Source organism: Schistocerca cancellata, chromosome 7 (assembly GCF_023864275.1).
Source record: "Schistocerca cancellata isolate TAMUIC-IGC-003103 chromosome 7, iqSchCanc2.1, whole genome shotgun sequence".
Lineage (NCBI taxonomy): Eukaryota > Metazoa > Arthropoda > Insecta > Orthoptera > Acrididae > Schistocerca > Schistocerca cancellata.
In genome coordinates this window covers 607580435-607603929 of record NC_064632.1, presented here as the reverse complement: position 1 = coordinate 607603929, position 23495 = coordinate 607580435, and the positions used below count along the sequence as shown (strand labels likewise).

The 23495-nt window shown below is 42.3% G+C and overlaps 1 protein-coding gene across 1 annotated transcript in view; it reads left to right on the top strand.

Annotated features, from left to right (window-relative positions):
- LOC126092089 (DNA mismatch repair protein Msh6) overlaps nucleotides 1–23495 on the top strand; it is a 325870-nt gene that overhangs the window by 211773 nt on the left and 90602 nt on the right. The window contains exon 19 of the mRNA XM_049907512.1: nucleotides 16949–17058. Coding sequence (XP_049763469.1) covers nucleotides 16949–17058 — 110 coding nt within the window. The remainder of the gene's footprint in view (nucleotides 1–16948; nucleotides 17059–23495) is intronic.

Below are 23495 nucleotides of genomic sequence, written 5' to 3'. Positions count from 1 at the left end.
TCTAACATGGAAATTAAGCGTTTCCGGATACATGTCCACATAATATCTTTTCTTTATTTGTGTGTGAGGAATGTTTCCTGAAAGTTTGGCCATATCTTTTTGTAACACCCTGTATACACACAAAAACAAATAACTTGTAGACGACCATTCATCAAGAGCGTCGGTGAGGTCCGTCGTAGCTGGTCCTCCGCGAGGAACTGGCTGTACTGCTGCTGCGCTGGCCTTATAAAGCCGGCGGAGTACTCCAACTTTCCCTGTATCTGTGAGGCGACCTCTGCAGAAAAAGGTTAGCACTAGTCTCTAGCAAGTTCTGTTTGTTTTGAAGGATTGTTTCCCTCTTGGTTACGCCTGCAAGTGCTTGTGTATGTTATATGGTACACAGGGGTGTATTGAGTGTAGTCTGCCTGGCAGGGGCCATCAGTGGCAGACGTAACATACCTCCCTTCTGGGGGGAGCTACGCGAAAGGTCGATAGCTGCTACGTCGTGGAGATCTGCGGCTGCGGCTTCCTGGAGGAGGCTGTGGAGGCTGACCCTTGGAGAATATGGTGCTGTACGTCCTGCGATGCAGGCTGACCTGCGTACTAGTTGTGATGGCGGCATGGGTGGGACCAGTGGCATCGGTTCGTCTTCATCGGCTGTTGGTGAGGTGCCGAAGAGGGGCCGGGCAGCTGGTTCGTCGGCTGCAGTTGCTGTGTTGGTGGTGCTGGTGGCGGCGACTGATGCCCTGAAACGACACCCATGCAACACGTAGATGTCATTAGTGAAGGGGTCTGTGTCAGTGGTCCGGAATGGGGTGTAGAGGTGGCGGCGTTCCGTGTCGTAGGGTGCGGTGCAGGTGTCGCAGGGTAGCGAGGACGCAATTGATTTCGATGGCGACGGACTATGTGGCCATCCAAGATGACATCATAAAGTTCGCCACCCTGGGAACGCTCGATGACGGCGGGCAGCCAACCTGATTTAGTGCCAAAACCTCGGGTCCAGACTAAGGAGCCAGGGAAGAACCGGGACTGTCCAGGAGGAATCTGAAGTCTTGGAGAGTGGAAGAGAAGATGTAGGAGGGTCCTGGGTTGGCGGCCATGGAGTGCTTCCGCTGGGCTATAGTGCCCTATCGGAGTGGCCCGATAGGAACTGAGCAATAGCGTCAGAGCATCTTCAAGGGAGTGGTCTTTGGTATATTTGAGCATTTGTGTCTTTAAAGTTCTGACGAGGCGGTCCGCTTCCCCATTGGATTGGGGATGGAAGGGCGGGGTAAGAAGATCCTGGATGCCGTTGTCTGTGCAAAAGGAGAGGAATTCCTGGCTGCGAAATTGTGGTCCATTGTCCGTGACTGTGGCTTTCGGTAATCCTTCCGAGCAAAATATTTTTGCGAGGGCTGATAAGGTAATGTGCGTGGTGATTGCTGAACACCGAATGACGTACAGGAAATGTGAAAATGTATTCGTGACTAGGAGCCATTGGTGGCCCAGAAATGGTCCCGCGAAGTCAAGATGGATGCGTTCTCAGGGACCATTTGGCATAGGCCAGAGAAGGAATTTGGGGAGGGGGGGGGAGCGGCAATTGTTTGGCACAGACGGTACAGTGCTGCACCATCTCTGTGATGTCAGACGTGAGGCCGATCCAAAAAACATGCCTTCTCGCTAGGGATTTGGTGCGAACGATCCCCCAATGCCCTTGGTGAAGAATATGGGGGATCGTCGGCTGGAGGGATATCGAAATGATGACCCTCGGTGCTGCTGAATCTAAACGAAGGAGGACTCCATCCACCACCGAAAGCTGGTGTCGGATGGAAAAGTACAACCGGACGTGGCGTTGATCCTGAGGAGGCGGCTAGGATGGCCAACCATGGAGAATGCGGTGTTGGACGACTCGGAGGAGGTAATCTTATGCGGTGGCTGCAGCTACTTTGACAGCTGTAACGGGAAATGCCTTCAGGGCCTCTGGGACGTCATCATCAATCTGAAAAACGAGGAGGTCCAACTGGTCAAAAGCATGGTCCGGACCTGGTGGTAGACGTGAAAAGGCGTCCGCATTGGCGTGCTGGGAGGTGGTGTGGAAATGCATGGTATAGCGAAGTTGGGTTAGGAACAACACCCAACGCTGGAGACATTGGGATGTTTTAGTCGGTAATCGTGCGGAAGGCACAAATAAAGAGAGGAGTGGTTTGTGGTCAGTAATAATGTGAAAGGACTTGCCATAGAGAAAGGGATAGAACTTTGAACAGTCAAAAACCATGGCAAGTGCTTCTTTCTCAATTTGGGAATATTTGATTTGTGCTGTGGAGAGAGCTTTTGATATGTATGCTTTGGGGCACTCTGTGCCATCCAGCAATTTGTGAGACAGGACGGCTCCCGCACCATACTCAGAGGTGTCCGTAGCAAGTATCAAAGGATGATTTGGATCATAAGGCGTGAGACAAGCAGCGGATTGGAGCTGCTGTTTGAGGGTATGGAAGGCGGTTTCGCAGACTGGTGTCCAACAGAATGGGACATTTTTGCGGCAGAGGCGATACAGGGGTGCTGCCACTTGAGCTGCAAAAGGAACAAATTTCCTGTAATACGAAATTTTGCCCAAGAAGGATTTCAACTGATGAAGGTCCCGGGGACAGGGCAGGTTGTTAATGGCGTCGATGTAAGAGAAAGATGGAGAAATGCCATTCTGGGAAATGATGTGACCCAGATAGGAAATAGATTGTTGGAAAAATGAACATTTAGAAATATTACATTTCAGACCTGCAGTTTGAAGGCGGAGGTTGGCTATGTGCCCTTCGGAGGAGGACCCCGTAACGACTACGTTGTCTACTTAATTTATACAGTCCGGGATATCAGCTGGAAGTTGTTCAAGGTATCTTTGAAAGATTGCAGGAGCACTGGCTAAACCGAACGTGAGTCGGTTTAGTTGGAAGAGGCCGAAAGGAGTATTTATAACTGTGTATTGTCGGGAGGAAAGATAAAGAGGAATTTTGAGATATGCTTCTGGTAGGTCGATTTTGGTAAAGTAGGAGCCCTGCCAATTTGCGAAAAGGATCTTCCAGTTGTGGAAGGGGATAGTCATCAACGAGAAGCTGAGGGTTGACTGTAGGCTTAAAGTCACCGCAGAGGCGAAGGTGGCAGCCTGGTTTCTGCACGATGACTAAAGGCGTGGACCACAAGCTGAACCGCACGGGCTGGAGAACCCCTTCATGTTGAAGACGCTGGAGTGAAAACAGGTCCTGGAATTCATTACAGAGTGCATCAACTTCAGGAAAAGGAACGTGCAGAGACACTAGGTGAACATAGTCCACAATGGAAAATCTGAATAAGCAGAAGTCTAGTCCAAATAAGGCTGCTGTGGAGGAATAGTTGACAACCAGAAACGTGACTGGGTGGTGAATCGATTTGTACTTGACTTGAGCCGTGAATTGTCCTAGGAGAGCTGTCTCTTGCTTATTGTACGGCAGTAGGCCCTTAGGGGCTGGAGAGAGGGGTGGTGAACCAGTGTTGGCATATGAAGTGTAATTAATCAAGGATACTGCTGCGCCTGTGCCCACTTGCACACACAGAGGCTTGTCATTGATAGTGACGTCTATAAAAATTTTTGATGACGAGGAGTTGTCTACCTGGTTGACATCCATTGGGGTGTTGTTCAAGCCGTCTGGATATGGCCTGGGCTGGCAGTTGCTGGAGGTGGTGATTTTTGCACGACAAACGGACGCTAAATGGCCTTCCGTGCCGCAGTGTGTGCATCGCGGCGCCCAGCGGTCTGGGTAGTCTTCTCTATCATGTGTGGAATAGGGGGGGGGGGGGGGGGCAGGGCAGGGCAGGGCAGGCGGAGACAATCCCCACGATGACATTGCCGGTTGTGTTGTTGCTGCAGTGGCTTCTGGCCTCTGCCAGGATGGTGCGACACGGCGTCTTGTTGTGTAGGTGGTCTCCGACTGCGGTGGTGGTAGGAGTGCGGCGTTGAGCCCTGGATTGCTGCGACGTCTTCCGTGTCTGTCGTGGCATCGTCAAGGATTGCTGCTACATTTGCCCAGGATTCCAGGCGTCGATCAGCGGCTGTAGAAATTTCGAACTTATAGGCTAGTTCTATGACCTGCTCGAGGGACAGGTCTTCTAACTTGGCAGAAGGTGGCGTCTGGTGCTGCCTGTATCAAGTGGTCACGCACCAAGTCATCAGCGTATCATTCCTTGGAAAGATGTGTGAAACTTACATTTCCTGCTGAGACCTTGTAGTTCGGCAGCCCACTGGCGATAGGTCTGCTCGGTTTTCTTCCGGCATTGGTAGAACTCGAAGCGGGCTGCGAGTACATGACATCGGCATTTGTAGTAGGCATTTAGCGTCGCACAGATGGCGGTGAAGGTGAGGGAGTCGGGGTCCAGTGGCTGAAGTTTAGTGAGCAGGACGTACGTCTTCGATTGGTTCCATGACAAGAAAAAAGCGCGCTGCCTGTCTTCTTGGGTGACTTGCTGAATCGTGAAGTGTTGCCGGATACGTCGTTCGTATGTTTTCCATTCTTCCACTTGATCGTTGAATGCTGGGAACGGCGGTGGTGTCGCGGGGTGGTGGAGGCTTCGGATTTTGGCAATCAGTTGTGTCTGAGTTTCCAAAAACTAGTGCAGAAGTCCTTGAAAGAATTGTTGCCATTCCGTCGGTGCTGCTGTCATAACCATGATGTTTGTTGGTTCGTTCCACTATACTTTTTGCCACTGAAGAACTCTGAGTATTGTAGAACACTCAGTATAATGTCAGTTTATTGAAACTGAACTACACTTCTCGAACAATAACTATATACACCCAAAAACAAATAACTTGAAGACGACCATTCATCAAGAGCGTCGGTGAGGTCCGTCGGAGCTGGTCCTAGCTCAGCGAGGAACTGGCTGTACTGCTGCTGCGCTGGCCTTATAAAGCCGGCGGAGTACTCCAATTTCCCTGTATCTGTGAGGCGACCTCTACAGGAAAAGGTTCGCATTAGTCTCTAGCAAGTTCTGTTTGTTGTGAAGGATTGTTTCCCTCTTGGTTATGCCTGCAAGTGCTTGTGTATGTTATATGGTACACAGGGGTGTATTGAGTGTAGTCTGCCTGGCAGGGGCTGTCTGTGGCAGACGAAACAGTACCCAAACAGGGTGCCTGGTACTCGCTTCTTTCTGATGGTATCACCTGGTACTTTAATGCAACCCAAGTCGAAGTTGTTGCATACATCAAAAGTGAAGAGCTCGAGCTATACAGTAAGATAACAGGCACCACCCATATCAAAATAGATGTAACGTAATGTATGTTGATAAACATGTTCCTCCAATTTTTTTGAGCAGTGTATTCGTCATTAGAACCTACTTTATCACAAACGTTATTTTTCTTGGAAATCGTTTCATGGGACTCGACAACAATTTTAAATTTCTGGCCCATCAAGAAAACCTAGGACACTGGCAAGAATAGCCTCGGTTGATATATCTGCTTGTCCTTATGGTACATCTCCCAATTCCTCTTCATACTTATTACTCGTGCTTGGGTGATTCCCTTGGAATGGATATTAGTTGTGTGTTCTCTGAATCATTGTTAAAAAGCGTAGCAAAAGCTGTGTATGTTTAGTCACACAACCATAATAAGCAGGACTCGTGTGACTAAAGCCAGATTGCTGGCAAACCTACCAGTGTGGATTATTAGACACTACACTTGCACAAACAGTGTTCGAGACTAGCCCCCTTCTGGTCTATGCGGCAATTCTCTGACGTCCTCAGATACCAGTTGTACTGAATCTTTCAAGAACTTTGCATTATTTCCAGAGTTCTTCATAAGTATGCCATAGTTGAAAAGTCCATCCTTTTTGGATCAAATAGTGTGCCCTTGCAACTTGGACTGCATTAAAATGGCAAATTGCCTGAGCTCGGTTGAATTCAACATCAGCAAATAGCAACCTTCCCTGCACCTCGCTCCTAAGGAGTGTACTGTGTGGTGACTTGTCAACACTACAGAGCTGTGAACACCTGCACGATTCCCGACAGATGTCCGAGCCTCTGCTCCACGACTAGAATTGTGCATTGAGCGGCACGTGTGTATACAGCTTACCAGATCGTGCCGAGGCCTACACACAGATTGCGGTGGCAGACGAGGACATCCTGAAGACGGCCTTTATTACATTATTTGGCTCGTTTGAGAGAGAGTTCGTGACTTTCGGCCTCTGGTAAGCAGCGCAGCTGTGGCAGGAGGCCGTAGATTCGGTGCTGCGTGGTCTGTCATTTTGCTTCACATGTCTGGACAGTATCTTCTCTGCATCACCAAAACAACACTGACTGCATCTTGCCCGGGTTTTCTAATGACTGAGTGAACACAGAATTGTGCCGAATGTGGCGAAGTATGTCTTCGGACAGCCACAGACTGACTTTCCAGGCCCCACCACATTACGCTCTCAGGCTCGCTACCATTGCTGGACAATGTTGAGGTTGTCTGCCAGCTTAAGAGCCACTGACAGCTGTGCCGGTGGGCTCAAAGGCTAAAGGCAACTTAGAAATTACGTGGACAGATGATACGATCGAAGCATTTGGGAAGTCTAAACGAGGGATAGCCGATGCTACATTGTCGGCACATCCTGAGCCGAATGCTCTGTTGGCCGGAGTAGCAGATGCCGAGTCAGACGGCAATAGGGGCATACTTAACGACGTACTGACGTGACCTGCCGACCGCTATCTGTCTTTTCTAAAAAGCAGACTGCCTCACCGAAGTAATGGAGTGCATGCGACAGCGAATTACTGGCAATGTATGTAGCTATCAGGTACTTCCGCCCTCGTATCGAAGTTCACGCCCTTGCCCCTTGCAACCACGAGCTGCTCACACAATGACCTCAACTGCTCGCCAGGACAACACAGTCAGCTGATGTACGTAGCCCTGTTCACCGTGGATGTCCGGCACATTTGAGGTGTGGGCAACATTGTGGCAGGCTGCCTCTCTCACATTGGAAGCGTGCTGTGCCTCTGCGAGTGCCATACAGTCCGTCGCAGAGGCCAGATCGAAAGCATCGAGACCTGTCACGAGACGTGGGGTCATCATTACAGCTACAGCTTGTAGACGTTCCTGGCACCGGCAAACAACTGTATTGCGATGTGTCCACTGCCGAGTTAGTCACATCCGCATCTGCCTCTGAACTTCCGTCGACAAGCGTTCAAATCCCTGCACGACCTGAACCACCTAGGTACGAGGTCTATGCTCCATCTAGTTCTAGCTCATTTCGTACAGCCAGAGGACACGAAGAGTTGCTGAGAGTGCACAAAGTGCCAATGCAGCTAAGTTAGAAGTACATTCGTGCGCCAGTAGGTAATTTCCCAGGTGCCACAGTGTGCTTTACACACATCCACATCTACATCGTCGGACCACTACCACCCTCGAATGACGAGCATTACCTGCTCACCGTTATTGTGAAATTCTCTTGTTGGTCTGAAGCAATTCTGATAGACAATATCTTGGCCAAAACCGTGGTGCAGGCCTTTGTAACACACCGGATATTGCGGTTGCCCTCTCTGTTGCAATCGATAGAAGACAAAATTGGAGTCAGAGTTGTTCCCAAAACTGGTAGCACTTTATGGCACGAGTCATCATCGGATGACCAGCCGCCACGTGTGGGCTGACAACCACCACCACCACCACAGCCCAGTCTAGTGCCTACCTGTGTCCCAGAAGTGACCTAGACAACTGCGCTGCCTTCGCCAACAGCTCCTGTACCACACTGCACCACGATATCTGGCCATCATATGTACTTCTCGGTGCATCTCTAGATGGCACGCTGCTCCTACCGAGGGACTGTTGTAACGTCTGGCGTGTGTCGTGTTAGTGTGCAAGTGTCAACCCGAATGAGTCTCGTGTGGGTTCCTGTGTAGAATGTACCTTGCAGCGCAAGCAAACGATGAGCTCAGTAGGTGCAACTGATCTGTTCTTGTGTTCCTAGTCTTGTGAGCCTTATATTTAGAACTCTGTGTTTAGCATTCTATGATGAAATAAAGTTTTGTTGTGGTTGAAGATTTTCTGGTGTGTGGGTGTGTGTGTGTGTGTGTGTGTGTGTGTGTGTGTGTGTGTGTGTGTGTGTGTGTTACTCCTATAACAGGCATAGTAGAAGCTGGAGGCCTGATTGACACACACAGCGGCTGAGCTTTTATCTATATGTGGTTTTGCCTTCAGTAAATGTCATAGATGAAAAGCCTTGTATTCATCTGTATGTTGTCTCAGAGTCACAGACCTTTGTAAGTATGTACAGATGTTGTTAGCTCTAGAAAATGTTCAGTGCATAATGAATGCCAGAAATTAATCATGACAATTATTTCGATACGAAAAAGGGTTGTTATATTTCATTTTTAACCATGAAATTGTTTTTAAACTAATCAGCTCTATTTCTGTTTCATTAGGAACTGCAATAGGTTTAAAACTTTTGAAAACTATTTTCAAATTACTTTTGCAATTTTCACAGTTTTCGGTGTGTTTGGTCAAATTGCTGTTATCCACAGCACCTTCACTCTGTTCTTTCAAGATGGAAATTGACACAGATCCTCATTTTAGAACTGAGATATGCTCAGTTTTAATATAATGTGAAATGGACGGATACTTTTGCCTTCTAGTTTGAAATTTAGGTTTTGAGATGTCAGCTAACTTCAACTAAAAATATCACATCCAATTGCTTGTTGTCATGTAATAGTTCATTCCTCAGGTAGTGTATTTTCCTGTACTGAAAAATCAGAAAGAACATTTTTCAATTTCCAGAATGTATTCAAAAGCTTTCCTTTAGAAATACTGCATCTCGCAATGTAGGTCAAGTTCACCATACTCCAGATCCAACAATTCACAGTACCTTCAGAATTCTCTTGTATTGAGTGCCGTAACTCTAGCTTTATTCACACATTTCAGAATTGGTGGCATAACTTGCTGCATATTTAAGGTTTTTCCTCACAGTGACTTTTGGTGTATAATGCAGTAATATTTTAGTACAGGATAATTTTAAAAAATTTTGAGCAAAGTTGCAGTGTCGTTGATTCTACCTATCATTGACAGCTCTCCAACAGTAGACACATTGATGACTTCACTGTAATATACACCAAAACTTTTGTAGGCATACTTTTAGTTTTTCAAATATTTCTGGTACTATTACTTTAGCATGCAATGTCTCCAGACTGTGGCTGCAACAGGCAGAAGACATGCCTTCTTGATGCTGCAGATTTTATTGATTTTCATCCAGATAAACTTAGGCTGCATTACTATTCTTCGGCATGCCAGTGTAGAAATGTGCGAGAATCAGTTAAGTGAAAAACCATGCAATACGCATTTTTGAGGACAGTAGACCTATCCCCCCACAAAACAATCATTCTTTAATTTGATTGTGTAATTAAGTGGGAAATAGGTTAGTTTTGAGAATTTTCAAACACTTACAAAACTATATTTTCATAAGTTAGTAGTAAGAGTGCTTTGTATATGTAATTTAATTCGTAGCAAATCAGTGTTTGTGGTTCACAGCTCAGCCCAACTGTATGTAACCCCTCAATTTCATTGTACATCAATGAAAAAAAAATTGGAAGCTACCATTGTCCTTTACATACTACGAGCAATTTGTAACAAATCAACATTTGTGATTTAGTTACTGTTACAGATTTTCTAACTAAAATATTGTGTTACATCTAGTTTTCCCTTAAAGAGCAGTGCCCCTATATGTTATCTGCATTTATCGTAAATTAACTTTGTTTTTGAGTTTGCTAACAACTGTAATTAACATAAGAACCTTTTAAAAAACTAGTGATTTTTACCACAGAGTTTTGTGTTGCCTTTATAGAAATCTTGTTTTGTGTCTCTGCTCCAAATCCTACAGGAAAATAGCAACTTCTTAGCTCAACAGATTAAAAGATAATCAGCAGGTTTAATTTAAAATTATTTATTCATTAACTTATAACAGATTGCACCAGCCAAAATGCAACCCCACTGTGAATGCTGTTCTCGAACAAGGGATGAGTTGGTTGACATGCGCCCTGACTACTGTTAAACGTATGGTTATTGCTGCAAATCAGTGTGGTGGAAGAGCTCCTGAGACTAGTGTACCTGTGAAACCTGTAGCAGAGGTACTTCAAGTGCTATCCTTTCCTGGGGATCCTGTCTCCTCTGCAGCAAGTATGTGATCTGCCATTACCCATCCAGTTGACTTAGCGGTGTGTCAGTGGTAGATGTAGACATCCTGTACAGGGTTGAAGGGGACCAGGGATACTCAGTGTGTTGACCAATCCCCCTAATCGACAAATCTGAGATTCTGTCTTCCACTGAAACTGTCATTCACTTCACCTGTTTTGGGGAAATATGTTTTGTCCAGTGTCAGGAGGTGGCAAACACAAAAGGATAGGGATCTGCTAATTGTCAGCAGTTCAAACATACGGCGAATGATGGTAACCCTTAGGGGAATGGCAGCAAGGGACAGGGAGGGACACAAGGTGAACTCATAGTGTTTGCCTTGTGGCCTCATTTAACATGTTTAAGAGGCTATTCCAGCAGCCATTGACATCAAAAAGACCTCGTTTCACATACACACTTGGTAGTTTTTGCCACTCTGCAATATTTCTTGTGTTGCATTTGTGTTATTTACACTTCACCTTTCAAGTTAGGTGTGTTTTTTTCACTCTGCACAGTATTGCAGTGTTTATGTCTATACTTTGTTTTTGTGCAGGTTGTGAGCATTGCCAACCTGTGAAACTACTTTTTTTGAAAATTTCGTGTGTGTGTTTTACATGTTTGGCAGAAATGAACCACATAGAACAGGTTATATTTAATAAATTAGTGCCAAATAGGTACAACATCCTCCACTGGATTATAGATACATGGATGAGATCTAGGGCCTGGTAAGATGAAACAAGCGATAAAACTGACCACATACACACAGACATAAATTCTGATCATGACGAGATACAGTTTACAACAGACAAAGAGCAAAATAGGCACTTAAATTTTCGAAAGAATAGGCAGATGGGAAATGGAAGTGGTGTATTTATCGCAGTAGACAAGAAACTCAAATTCATCAAGATGGAAACAGAAGCTGCACGTGAGACTCAGTATCAGGGGCGGGCATAAAATGGTAGCTGGATCATTCTATCACCCATCTGCTGATGTAATTGAAAACTTTACAGAAAACCTCATTTCATGTTCACATCAGTTCCTCGCTCATACTTTTATCATTGTAAGAGACGTAATTGAGCCTGATAAGACATCCGGTGAATCTTTACAACATGCCTTATCTGAAAACTACCCAAAACAGATACTTGGAAACCCCACACCTGATGGAAAGATATTGGATCTAATGGCAACGAATAGACGTGATGTCTTTGAGGATGTCAACATTGAAACTGGTATCAGTGACCATGACGCAATTGTGGCAACAATGATTACCAAAGTACAAAGGACAACTAAAACAAGCAGAAAGATATATATGTTCAGTAAACTAGATAAAAAAAATCAGTAGTGTCATATCTCAATGAGGAATTTGAAACTTTCAGCACAGTTCAGGAGCAAGTAGAGGAACTCTGGTTCAGGTTTAAAAGAATAGTTGACCATGCATTGGATAGGTATACACCCAGTACAACAGTTGATAATGGGATTTTAAAGCGCAGTCAAAGAATTCAAAAATTCTTGTCTGTACAGATTTAGACTATCTAAAACCATGTTCTAGTACAGTAAGGGTAAATATTTATTTATGGAACTTAAAAAATATACTGTCATAAGAGTTTTTCTAGAATTTGTGAGAAGGAACTTACCTGTGATACAGGTTGCTACTTCAATATTTGATCGCAAAAATCTTTTTTTGAAGCGGTGAAACTTTTGCTTTTTCTGGAAAGACATCAGTTTCTAGAGAGGTTGAAACTTTTTGCCAGTTTTGCTACATGGTGAGCACACGTGTTTGATATGAAATCGGATACTACATCAAGACCACTTGACATTTTATTGCTTAATGATTTAATTTTACTTATTATTTCATTGGTATTTGTTTGATAAACTTACATAGAGATATCATCAGTCACCGATTTGCTGGAGAAACTTGTGACTGGTTCTTTACAGTTTTGTGGAATGAGGTCTTCAGCTAGTGCAGTGAAATAGTCATTGAATTTTGTCGTGACAGATTTTGTGTCTGTAACTTTTGTGCCCTCATCATAAGTGGTCTTCAGGTGTTGAATATGTTTGAAACTTTTAGAATTACTGTCACCAAGGTAATTCACATATTGTGCCAGTTGTTGTCAGTTTCAGTATACGTCAAATGTATGTTGGTTGTTTTGAATCTGTACAACTCACTTTATCACACGCAACAGAATGGGGAAATATACTAGCAACACCAGCCACTTCCGTTCCTCCACTACTGCCGCTATAGTTAGCTGTGCAATTATTTTCATGTGTACCTTTATTTTTTTGTGGACACCTACAGTATTTAGATGCTACATCTTAAACACTCCCTGTATACATACTGGTGACAGATACTATACCATGAAAAGGTGTGTCCCTGTTTATGCCACATACCATCGAATGCTGCAGTCAAGTTTCTATTACCACTGTTTTCTATTACTGCCTCTTCCACAGCTTTCTTCATAGATCCTATACAGACATCCACTACTTCCGACGGATAAACTTGGTTGGGGGATTTGGAAGATTCATCATGCCATAGAAAACTGCACCAGCAGTAGCACTCTTACCAATTGTATGCAAGGCATAAACAAATCTAATGTTGTGTTCATAGATTTTGCTACTATTTTCTTCATTTGGAGATACTGCAACAATGTTCCAAAAGGTGGTCATGTATGAACACTTCCACACTCCAGTTTCATTCCACTGGCAAGTCCTACATGATGTTTTTTAGTGTGTTCCACACTGACTTCTCTATGTTGAACACATCTTACACAGTTTGAAAAAATTCTATTGAGAACTGACATATCAAATATTTCATTCACAACAGATTCGCTCATGAAATATTCATACTTTTCACTAACAGAAACAAACTTCATCTGTGAAGTTCTTTCTTTCTCACTTTCATTGCAATGGGCAAGTGTACCAGCAAGATTAGGTTCACAAAATTGGTTATTGTCCTTATTGTTTACAATAACATCATCTACCTGTGGTGTTCCAACATTTGTCCTTTTCGCAAAAGCCTTCAGAGGATTTCTAGTCACTTTATGTTTACCCTTCAATTAAACAGAGTGCAGTATTTCTCCTTCAGTTGTTCCAATGAAATTGTTGAACTATTGGCTTAGTAGGAGTGACATTGTAAACCAACATTTCGATATGTTTCCCACTAGCTACCTTAAGGCAGGGTCTAATCTATAAGGAGCTTGTTGCCTTTCCACATATTTTGTTTTATTGTCACCAGTACTACATCATACTCTGATGTTTCGTATTCCAGACAATGTCATGTACACTATCTAGCTGACCTTCACCCCAATAATTTTCCCAATTGCTTCTTTACCTTTTTCATACTCTGTGGCCACTGTACTGTTATTTATGGACTTTCGTAAATAACAATATTTTTGTTTTTTGTTATTATCATTACTACTACTACTACTACTGCTACTATTATTTCTTATTCTTTCTTAATTGCTGTTCCAGTTTCTTTATTGCGGGTATTCAGATTTTTGCCTGCCTCTTCTGTTTCATCCAGAGGCCTCCTGTAGACAGTTAAGGCAAAGCAATTGTTGCTTAGCTGCTGTTAATCGGTTATTGTTCAGAAAGCTTCAGTTTATTCTCTTCCAGAGCTAATGTTCTTTGTTTACATTTGTTTGCATGCCCATCTTCCGCAGCAGCTGTGAAAATCAGTTATGGTTTTCCTGTGTTGAGGTTACTGCGATTTAATTGAAGAGAATTTTACCCCAGATGCATTTCTCTTTTATTGTAAAGCATCGTCTGTGGTTATTCTGCAAATTGTATACATATGTTTGTCCATTTTTGGTTATTTTAGATTAAAAACAGTGTTTTGTTTATAAAGTTGGAGTGCATGCTACATACAGTGTTTCTTTACATATTCTTCAAACCACAGCCTCTTCCATCCTTGTTAGCAGCAGTTGATGTCGAAAGACATCATTTCATATATATACACTTGGCAATGTTTGTCAGTATCAGTAGTTCTATATATATATATATATATATATATATATATATATATATATATATATATATATTTGTGTGTGTGTGTGTGTGTGTGTGTGTGTTAGCCTTATGATGTCTGTGTCTCACTGGTTGTAATGTTTTGTTGCTGGCTGGTGTAAGTGTAATGCAAAAGGTAAATGATTTGTCCTGTGCTTCCATGTTCTTAAATGTTCTTTGTATCTGGTGTCCAACCTCCTCCTGGTTTGACCTATGTATCTTCCATCGCATTTATTGTGTTTCAGTTGGTATATTTCTCATTTATGGTGTAGTTAAGTTTTTCCTGTTGTTTTTGGGAAGTATTTTTAAACTGAATTGTTGATTTGGTGGGCTATTTTTATGCCTTCTGTTTTGAAAATATTGGATATTCTGTGTGTGTATTGGTGGTTGTATGTCATTGTGTACCATCTTTTTTTTTTTTTTTTTTTTCCTCACTGTGTGTTGTTCCTGATCTTGTATTTTGTGTGTGTGTGTCTGTGTGGGAGTCTGTCTTTGTGTTTGTGGATATTTGTTCTTTTCTGTTTCCCGAGTTTGTTGTTAAGTTTTCCTGGCATCTGTTCTTTGTGGCTATTTGTATTATGATATTCATGTCTTTTTGATAACTGTCTGTATCTAATGGTAATGTATTTAGTCTGTCGAGCATATATCTAAGTGCAGCCTGCTTCTGAGAACTGGGGTGTTGTGATGTCTCATGTATAATTGTGCCAGTTATTGTCAGTTTCAGTATATGTCAAATGTATGTTGGTTGTTTTGAATCTGTACAGTGATGTCCAAGAAATTTAAGTGCCTATTTTGCTCTTTGTCTGTTGTAAACTGTATCTCGTCATGATCAGAATTTATGTCTGTGTGTATGTGGTCAGTTTTATCGCTTGTTTCATCTTACCAGGCCCTAGATCTCATCCATGTATCTATAATCCAGTGTAAGATGTTGTACCTATTTGGCACTAATTTATTAAATATAACCTGTTCTATGTGGTTCATTTCTGCCAAACATATAAAACACACACACGAAATTTTCAAAAAAAGTAGTTTCACAGGTTGGCAATGCTCACAACCTGCACAAAAACAAAGTATAGACATAAACACTGCAATACTGTGCAGAGTGAAAAAACACACCTAACTTGAAAGGTGAAGTGTAAATAACACAAATGCAACACAAGAAATATTGCAGAGTGGCAAAAACTACCAAGTGTGTATGTGAAACGAGGTATTTTTGATGTCAACCGCTGCTAGCATGGAGGGGAGAAGCAGTGGTTTGGAGAATATGTAAAGAAATACCATAAGTAACTTGCGCTCAAACTTTATAAACGAAATGCTGTTTTTAATCTAAAACAATCAAAAATGTACAAACTTAAGTCTCCAGTTTGCAGAATAACAACAGAAGACTCTTTATAAATAAAAGTGAAATGCATCTGTTGTAAATTTGTCTTTAGTTAAACTGCAGTAAACTCAAGACAGAAAACAAATAATGACTGGTTCTTTGTTTTGTTCAGCAAATTTGGGGGCTGTGGCGGTACTTATGACCTTGTTCTTGTCATCATTGTCAGACAATTCTAGAGTGGTGAAGGAATCCATCCTCCCCAAGGAAAACTGATCAGACTGTGAATTACTCCAATTTTGGAAAAAGGATTTGTAATCAAAGTGGATCAAGAACAATTTCTACAAGAATTCTTAGGATTAGGAGAAGCCACTAAACATTCCCCAGACCAGACAACTGCTCACTATAGTGTCATTCTGGTTGCAATGATGATGATTTTTTAGCTCCAACATTTCTAGCCAGGCATCTCTGCATCCTTCGATTCATCCATCCTGTTATGCAGAAAACATAACTCTTAGGATAAAGCTCTCTGTATCCTATCAGCAACAATTCTGTTGCGCTGCTGTTGAGTAATTTCAAGATTGTCTGCCTCCATTAGCACAGACCTAGCTGCCACTCACCCCTGCAGACAGCCGAATACAGTGAGCTGTTGTGGTGGATGAAAGTCTTTCTGGCCTAAAAATTGGTAATAGACTGTTTTTGCAATTATGATAAATAACTTTTATTACCTCAAATGGCACTGAGTTATGTTCATATTTATATAGTATCAGTTACTTTATGTACCCACTTTTTGTGCGACATGATAGTGTTGTCACATCTGAATGAAGGCCGTAATGATGTGACTACACATAGTGTGTATAAAAATTTTACACCTTTACTTGTCTCTTTGTTTTTGTATAACCTCCAAACCATACAGTCTCTTACATAGGCTCATAGTATTAATTTCATTGTGCTTTAGTACATAGTAGTTTTAGTCAAGACTGTGTACCGTATCAGTAAGAGGCTATTTCTGTATCTGTCACTAATAGACATCTTCTCTCTGCGTGTTACAGATGCTGGTAAGTCCAAAGTTAATGAAAATTATGAAATGTAAACACAGATTAAGTTTAATGTAAGCTATCTGTATCCTATCAGCAACAATTCTGTTGCGATGCTGTTGAGTAAATTCAAGATTCTCTGCCTCCATTAGCACAGACCTAGCTGCCATTCGCCCCTACAGACAGTCGAATACAATGAGCTGTTGTGGTGGATGAAAGTCTTTCTGGCCTAAAAATTGGTAATAGACTGTTTTTGCAATTATGATAAATAACTTATGTGGTTGTGTACAGAGGACTGCACATATAACTGATTAACTGACAAAAATTGGTATTTGTGACATTTGTTTTACAACAGCATTCAAAGTATTACCTGTTACCTTCATAATCTTTCAACCCTGAATTTCTGCTTGATTATGAATCTCTCTCTCTCTTTTTTTTTTTTTTTTTTTTTTTTTTTTTTTTTTTTTTTTTTTTTTTTTCTAGATTGTAAGGCCTGCGAGGAGTCACTGCTGCTGAAGAGGTACACATTTACAGCATCCGAGTACAGTGGAGGAATATTTCCTGATATGAGTGAAGATCTTAAATTTTTTGAGGTGTGTTGCAATCAAGTCATTGTTTTTGGGTAGCCAGTATACTATTACTGACTTCTACAGTTCATATACAGTGCTATTTGCAACCGCCCAAGTATTTTAAAACACACTAAGAAAGGATTTGCTACATTAGAATAACATATTTAAAATGTGATTGTAGCTGAGACAAAAATAGTATTAAAGGCTGTAAACTGCATACTCACACCCCCACATCCCCTGTTGGCATATACACTGACAGAAAAAAAATCGCAGCACCAAAAAATTATTAATGTAGATTAATAAATTTTCGAGAATACATTTGTCTAGGTAACACATTTAAGAGGTTAATATTGCAAAATGACAGGTTAATGTAAGAGCAAGATAAGCCATTGCAAGTGTATGGTACAATAATAACCATTATAACTGCCAGATTGTTGAATGCAAGCATACATTGTGTTGTACAGGTGCCAAATGTCAGTTTGTGGGGTGCAGTTCCATGCTCGATGCACTTGGTCGATCAATACAGGGAGGGTTAATGGTGTTTGTGGATGAAACTGGAGTTGTTTTCTGACGATGTCCCTTACGTGCTTGATTGGCTACAGATCTGGAGATAGAGCAGGCCAAGGCAACATGTCAACACTGTAGAAAATGTTGAGTGACAGCAGCTGTAGGTGGGCAAGGGTTATCCTGTTGGAAAACACCCCCTGGAATGCTGTTCATGAATGACAGAAAGACTGCTGTACAGATCCACAATCAGAGTGCATGGGATAGTCGTAAGAGAGGTTCTGCTGTTACATGGAATCGCACCCCAGACCGTAACTCCTGGCGCAGGTCCAGCGTGTCTAGCACGTGGACAGGTTAGTTGCGTGCCCTCGACTGGCTTCCTCCTAACCGACACATTGCCATCGTTGGTATCGAGGCAGAGCCAACTTTCATCAGAAAACACAACCACCTCCAACCTGCTGCTTAGTCAGCTTTTGCTTGATGATACTGAAGTTTCAAATGACGGTGATTTGGCATCGGTGGAATGTGCACTGCAGGGCCTATGGGTCAAAGCTGCCCTTGAAGTAAGTCACTGTGATGCCAGCTGCTGCTCAGATGCTGCTGTAGATGAAATATGATGCGCCAAAGCCATAAGCCGAACACAATAGTCTTCCCTCTCACAAGGGAACCTCCTCCCCATCGCACCCCCCTCAGATTTAGTTATATGTTGGCACAGTGGATAGGCCTTGAAAAACTGAACACAGATCAATCGAGAAAATAGGAAGAAGTTGTGTGGAACTATGGAAAAAATAAGCAAAATATACAAACTGAGTAGTCCTTGCGGAATATAAGCAACATCGAGGATAATGTGAGCTCCGGGGCGCCGTGGTCCCGTGGTTAGCGTGAGCAGTTGCAGAACGAGAGGTCCTCGGTTCGAGTCTACCCTTGAGTGAAAATTTTTCTATCTTTATTTTCGCAAAGTTATGATCTGTCCATTCGTTCATTGACGTCTCTGTTCACTGTAATAAGTTTAGTGTCTGTGTTTTGCGACCGCACCGCAAAACGGTGCGATTAGTAGACGAAAGGACGTGCCTCTCCAATGGGGACCGAAAACATTTGATCGCAAGGTCATAGTCCATAGATTCCTCCACAGGAAAACACGTCTGATATATGCTATACGACACTGGTGACGGCATGTGCGTCACATGACAGGAATATGTTGTCGACGCACCTAACTTGTACAATTGGCGAATGGGTAAAAAGATTCTTCTACCTTGCCCGATTTAGGTTTTCTTGTGGATGTGATAATCACTCTCAAAAAAGTGATCGCATCGGACGGACGGACAGACAATAATTGTCTGAAAATAAAAAATTAAACTTTTCACTCGAGGGAAGATTTAAACCGAGGACCTCTCGTTCCGTAGTTGCTTACGCTAATCACGGGACCACGGTGCCCCTGAGCTCACATTATCCTTGATGTTGCCTATCTTGCGCTTGGACTAGTCAGTTTGTATATTTTGCTTATTTTTTTCATAGTTCCACACAACTTCTTCCTGTTTTCTCGATTGATCTGTGTCCAGTTTTCAAGGCCTATCCACTGTCCCAACTTATAAGTAAATCTGAGTGGGGTGCGATGGGGAGGTTCCCTCTCAGTAGTGCCACATGGCCGGAGCCCAGTCTTCTTGCTATCGTACATTCTGTTGAGCACTGCTGCCAGCAATGAGCACTGCTGCCAGCAATCATCTCAGTGACTACATGTCTGTCAAGCCTTTCTACACCATGGCCAATCTCAAAGGTGACTAATGCCGATGAGAATTAGAGCATGTATTTAAAGCAAACCTGATTTGCATCCTCATAGTGGCCCTACTATTACTCTTATGTGACTGGTAAATAGATATCATCTTTCAGATGTAGAAACATGCATATGAGCTGTCCCTTATGCCGCACATCTCCTCCTTGGTGTTGTGGTCTGTTTTTCTGTCAGTGTAGTACATGTTCAAAACAATACTGCACCGAACAACAAAGAAATTTATGGGGTATGCTTCGTGTGGCTGTTTGTAATCTATCATCACAATTGTTCTTGATTTGGAATAAACTTGCATTCCTTTAAGTAATGGATGGCGTCTAGTAATCCTCAAGGACCTGAACTATGCCGTAGCTTTCAACTTTAAGTACAGTTTGGTTTCTCATATGCACCTTGCTTACACCAGCTTTGTTTTTGGTAAAGGCTACTCCAATAGAAGGAACACCACCTATGAAATAACTTAGTACAACCATGATGCAATCTTTTAAATTGATATGAAGACCATCTTGTTGTAGACAGAGTGTATATACTGGCAACGCAGTGTTTCTGTTCCAGAACACATGAGACTCCATTTTCTGATTTTCGACCCATGCCACATGGCTTCTCCATCCAGTAAAAGCTCCTCAGAAGTTTGAAAATGGGGCCGGGGGATGGAATGTACACCTGGCATATTTGGGTTGTGGTTCCTTTCTGGAGAGCTGGGCGGTCTAGTGCAAGTCTGTTTATTTTATGCTGCTTGTGCGACCCGAATTGCACGGCAATTGAACCCGGGTCCCCCTGATCAAGAGACAGCAGTGCTGACCACAAGACCATGATCTTCCGACTGAAGATAGGGGTGTGCCTGGTCCTTACCTCTCTCCTAGCCTCAGTTTGTGGCAGTTTTCTCATTTTCTTCTTTTTTTTATCTTCTCTTGTTTCATCTCTTTGTATATACTTTTAATTTCATTATTTCCTATCTGCCATTAACGCACTTAGTTGCCCCATATTTTAGCAGATTGCATGCTCACTTTCTCCTCTGCCTCTTAAAACTTTTCAAATTTTTGTACCTCATCAGATACTGACACTCCATTCTTGGTTTTCAAATTTTTTCCCAAATGACATGTGTGGTGTTGAACGACTCCATCACTTTCCTCTCCTATGCTAAAAGTAAGAGCCCTCAGTTTCAAAAGCCTGCATCTCTCGACGTGTTTTCAGCTGTTACTGCATTGTAAATAGGTGATGGAGTATACATGAGTTTCTTCCTTTGTCGTCTCATATGACTTTATGATTGACATCTGGTTGATTCACGTTATTATTTGCAGCAGACATAAAGCTCAGCTGTATTAATATGCCATTATTAATGAAAAACTGAGCATGATTTAATGTCATTCATTGACTGAATATGATCAACAGGAAAACAGTTTATTTGTTGCTACAATCTTGTCTCAAAAAACAGCTCTATTTTGCAGGAGAGTGGAGGGGTGTGATTAGAAGTGCATCCAAGTTTTCATCTCATAATTGGATTTTTATTTGTTCTGATCATGTTCATCTCCATAGCTAGGAAAATCACAGCTGTTGCAAGAGCCAATAGTTCTATATCTTATTGTTGTATTTTACACCAAAGGTCTTTTCATAGTGCAAGACAGAGTACATGTAATATTTCTGTAATTATTGTTAAAATTTCGATTTAAGAAAATAACGTAAGATTTGATGACAGATGACTTACATGTTAGCCATTGTTATCATTGTTTATCTTCCTTTCTCAAACTGATAATAATTCGAAATTAATTTGCTGACTCTGAATTCTTTGACATCAGCTGTGTTGAGTATACATGTTATACCTATTGTTATATACAAAAATTTTTACCTGACCAAGGCTCGACCCCAGACTTCCTGCTTATCACAAGTGGTCACTTTATCCACTTCACCTATTTCTGCACACTTTTGATAATGTTCTTGATACTACTTCCGTATGTTGGAGTGTTTCATGTTTTATACCTAGGCCACATGCTGTAATTTTTTTTTGTACAGTACCAAAGAATTTGATAGTACTATTGATTATTTAGTTCCAAGGCTGTCTTCTAAATAGGAGAGAAAAATCATAACAGTACATGTAAGAGTTTCTGCCTTCCAAGGAAAGTGTATTTAAAGATTTAAATGGTAATATGAAAACAGCTGCCGGCCGGAGTGGCCGTGCGGTTCTGGGCGCTACAGTCTGGAGCCGAGCGACCGCTACGGTCGCAGGTTCGAATCCTGCCTCGGGCATGGATGTATGTGATGTCCTTAGGTTAGTTAGGTTTAATTAGTTCTAAGTTCTAGACGACTGATGACCTCCGCAGTTAAGTCGCATAGTGCTCAGAGCCATTTTGTTTTGAAAACAGCTGTACTGTTATGCCTTCAGTTAGTGCCGCACAAATGTATCTTACACATTTGTGTCTTTGAAGATAATGCACTTCAGACGGTATATCAATTCCATAACTTTTTTCACTGTGAACCATTGCTTTGTTGCTTTCACGTAGTCCACGGTAGTAATCTTGTCTCTTGTCCAACTCGTAACATCAGTTCAGACTTTGAAGGCTTTAGGCATTAGTTTACAACTAAAACAATGGCCACACACATGATTACAACCATAACCAAAGGAGGTAGGAGGCTGAACTTTTCCATCATTCTCCATTTGTGAGATGACCTACCCGCAAACTCTTATTCTATCCTCGATGTTCACTGAGGAACGTTCGTTGACTTGCTGCAAAACTTTGTGTCATGAGAACTAATCCAGTGACGTCCTCCACATGAATTTTAATAGATGTGGCTTTTCCTACATTTATGGGCAATACGACGGGCGCTCAAAAAGTTTCTAGCCCAAGATAGTTACCGTAATCATTACTTAACACTTCCGGGCTGAGATGTCGTGGTCCATACATAAGACTCTCCCCTGACGTATCGCCTTCGACTGCGGAAGGCATCCTCCGAGGACAATCGGCGAGCTGCAACGAGAGCACGAGTGAGCACCATATACATAAGTCATCCAGAGGGTGCCGCTGTCAATCACGTGACGTCGGCTGTGCTATGATCTCCGATATTGCCAACTTTCTCAATTGAAATTAATCGACTGTCACACTGTTGCTGCAATGTTGACATCCATATCTTATCCAGCTTAATGCCTTTATCTTTTCTATTAAAATTATTGCAGTGTTTGGCAATCTCAATGGCCTCTCTGTACATTCGCTCATAATAATGCGACGTCTTTGCTATGACGGTCGTCTCACTAAACTTTGTTTCATGATCACCTTCCTGAAACACATGTTCCGCTACAGCCGATTTATCAAGATGTCCGAGGGGCAGTCACCTAATAGTAATATATCATAGGCACAAAGGAAGGCACTGAGGGAAGGTACATAAACCGCTGGTACCTTTGAGACCTACAGTCAGTGCAATAGGGTCTCCCACCCATGAATGATCCAGACACCTTGCCTCGCTGCTGAAACCTCATGTTGGTGGAACTGACAGTTATGTTAAAAATTCATATCACTTCATCGATATTATTAAGGAAATTAGTGTGGGCCCTAATGATATCCTGATCAGTTTTGATGTGGTGTCGTCGTTTACCGTGATTCCGGTGAATGAAGCGGTCACATGTATAGCGGACATTGTTGCTAGTGATATTTCGGCATTATTCAGACATTGCCTTACAAACACTTATTTTCAATATAATTATTTTTTTATGGACAGCGTGGCTATGGGAAGACCTCTTAATCCAGCTGTGACTAATTTGTTCATGGAGAACTTTGATTAACGGGTGCTACAAACAGCTAGAAAAAGACCAGCCAGATGGTATCGTTATGTAGACGATACATTTGTTATATGGACCCATGGAGAAGAGGAACTGGATGCCTTCCTGTTATATCTGAATAGTATTAATCCAATTCACTATGGAAAAGGAAATCGATGGTCTCCTGAACTTCTTAAATGTGACTGTAATTAAACGAGAGGACAGATCATAGGGTCATAAGGTTTTCAGAAAAGACACACACACTGGTCATTATCTGCAGAAAGATTCTAACCACCACCCAAGACATTAAAGAGGTGTGATTAAAACATTAATAGACAGGGCACACAAAATACGTGAACCAGCTCCCTTAGATGATGAGATTGAACACCTTAGAGCGACCTTCAAGAAGAATGGGTATTCCAACAG